Below are 2,273 nucleotides of genomic sequence, written 5' to 3'. Positions count from 1 at the left end.
AAAAAGGAGAGAAGAAGAGAATGAAGCAGGATGGAGAAGGAGGAGGAGACCTAAGGAAGCCACATGGAGCATCAAGCATGTGATGAAGAAACCGGACTTGTTTCCTGACCCCGGACTGGCTAAGGCAGATGTGGGTGAGATACCTGTAGGGAGGTGACTATGGCAGTGTTTATATTGATTTTGATGTTGCTCTTTTGCTCCCAGATTTGTCTGGCCATTTCTGACCCTTTTCCATGGGTCCCGGCCGTGAGGTGCTTTAGTCTTGTGGCAGCTTTCAGGCCTTGCTTTGGGCCAGTCCCTTTTGGGTTGACTCTTGCCCACGAGAGGATGGCTAACTTCAGATGTTTGATTTAGAAGTTCTGTTCTTTGTGTTCTGTATTGTATATTTACTGTATTAAATTCCCTTTTCATTAAAGTTTTATATGTTTTTGTCTTGTTGCGGTGGATGGCAGAACCCACTTAGAGCAGGCAGGTTTTGGGGGCTTTAGGGGTGCCCCTCTCCCCCTGTCCTGGAACAGATTTGGGGTGCCCTATAACATTCACTCACAATTTACAGAGAATAATTGAGGGCCTAGCAACAATTCCAATTTATAAGGCATGGGCAGGTTCTGGCTTTCAAAAGCTGCAGTTGCTAAAGCACTTACTATTAACTATCACTATGATCTCGTCTCCACCTCTTGTTACAGCCCCTGGCACATATGTTAGTTCCAAATAAATTTACTTAAGTGATTCATTCAACTTCATAGTGATGTGTTAGAGTCACTGAACGGGGTCCTTTGGTTACTGCTGAGAAGTTGCCCTTCAGTGGAACATAGCGGGGTTTTCCCACGAGGTAGAGATATTTAAGCAGTAATATCCAAAAGGGTAGGTTTATTATATTAATAAAGGGATGCTTGCACAGGCACAAGTGGGTAATAGAGCTGCAAAGTGAAAGGTTTGTGAAAGAAACGTCTGCATAGTTACAGGGCAGGAGAAAAAGGTAGTAAGAAAAGAGATGCCTGCATAGACGCTAGTGGGCAGTCTGGGGAGGAGAGCTGAGTTTAGCTAAAGCAGAAATTACATTGGTAGTGTTCTCTTCAGTGAGGGGTTCATTCCATTGTGGAATTGTTATCTATTGTTAAATTAATTACTTGCAGGGTAGGTTTAGAAGATCCAGGGATTCTCCATAATGGCCCTTAATCACCACCTGGCTACTCTCTATAGCAGTGTGTACTTGCTCTGGCAGTTGGGGGCTTAAGGATTTTTCATTTCTATAGCTGATTTAATGGCTATGTTAATCAATTCTACCCCCATCTCCGGTACTGCTCTTAGGAGGCCTCCATCCTAAATTTTTAACTTTTAGCTTCCAACAAAGTAAGTCTTTAAATGAAGAGAAACAACCCAGACAAGGCCAAATGCTATGGGGTATGCAATTTTTCGCTTCACAACGGTAACGCTTCTCAGGTTTGTAATCTGACCAATCTCCTAGGTAAAGGGTTGGCAGACATTGGACTCGAAGACTGGACAGAGACCCCCTTCCAAACTGTTCGAGGTATACTGCTCTGGAGATTATCCCCCAGCAACTCACTTGAGTGCTGACTATATCCCAAGCCCTTGACGCCTATTCACTTACTTGAGCCTAGCAACAACCTGATTAGCAGATCTACTCATCTTCATTTTGCACATGACATGAAGTCCAGCATGTGCCGACAGGCGCCTTACCGCCACGGGACTAGAAGGAGAACTGTGGACGAATCTGGGCTTTTTCAAAATGAAATCAGCACCTAACAAGAGCCAAGGACAGTGAACGCTGGCTGGGGAAGGGCCAGCGGTTTCTATTCCCGGGAGCACCACTGGGGGGCGAAGCCTCAAGTCCTGCCGCCGACTGAGTGGGGCTCCTGAAACTAATCTGCTAGCAGCGTTTTTATTTCCTCAGAGGGCGTCTCCCCGCTGTTTTCCCCCACCACCGAGCGGCCTAGCTGCACGATCTATCGGACGCCCGCTCCTGCCCGCCCCATCCCGCTCCCACTCCCTAGTCCACAGGATTAAACATGGCGCTGACGGGGCAGTGTTATGACGTCCGCCGGAAGTGCCCCTGCTTCCGGTCAGGGCCCGGAAGTGCGGGGGCAGTTCCGGCAAGAGGCGGCCTGAGCGCTGCTTGCCCCGCGCGTGGGAGTGCAGAGCTGCCGCTGCGCGCCGCGCCGCGCCGCCGCCGGGACCATGGTGTTCTACTTCACCAGCAGCAGCGGTGAGTGGGCGCTGCGGAGCCGGGGCCCCCGAGCCCTCGGGCCGCC

At 49.5% G+C, this 2,273-nt stretch overlaps 1 protein-coding gene across 1 annotated transcript in view; it reads left to right on the top strand.

Annotated features, from left to right (window-relative positions):
- Positions 1-2,114: 2,114 nt before the first annotated feature.
- Positions 2,115-2,273, top strand: part of CCDC25 (coiled-coil domain containing 25) — a 21,057-nt gene continuing 20,898 nt past the window's right edge. Inside the window, exon 1 of the mRNA XM_004682423.2 lies at positions 2,115-2,227. Within this exon, the coding sequence (XP_004682480.1) occupies positions 2,200-2,227 (28 nt within the window). The 5' untranslated portion in view covers positions 2,115-2,199. The remainder of the gene's footprint in view (positions 2,228-2,273) is intronic.

Source organism: Condylura cristata, unplaced genomic scaffold (assembly GCF_000260355.1).
Source record: "Condylura cristata isolate star-nosed mole 26May11 unplaced genomic scaffold, ConCri1.0 scaffold00014, whole genome shotgun sequence".
NCBI classification, from domain to species: domain Eukaryota; kingdom Metazoa; phylum Chordata; class Mammalia; order Eulipotyphla; family Talpidae; genus Condylura; species Condylura cristata.
Note: the sequence above shows the minus strand (reverse complement) of the source record. Positions and strands in the feature narration are given on the sequence as shown.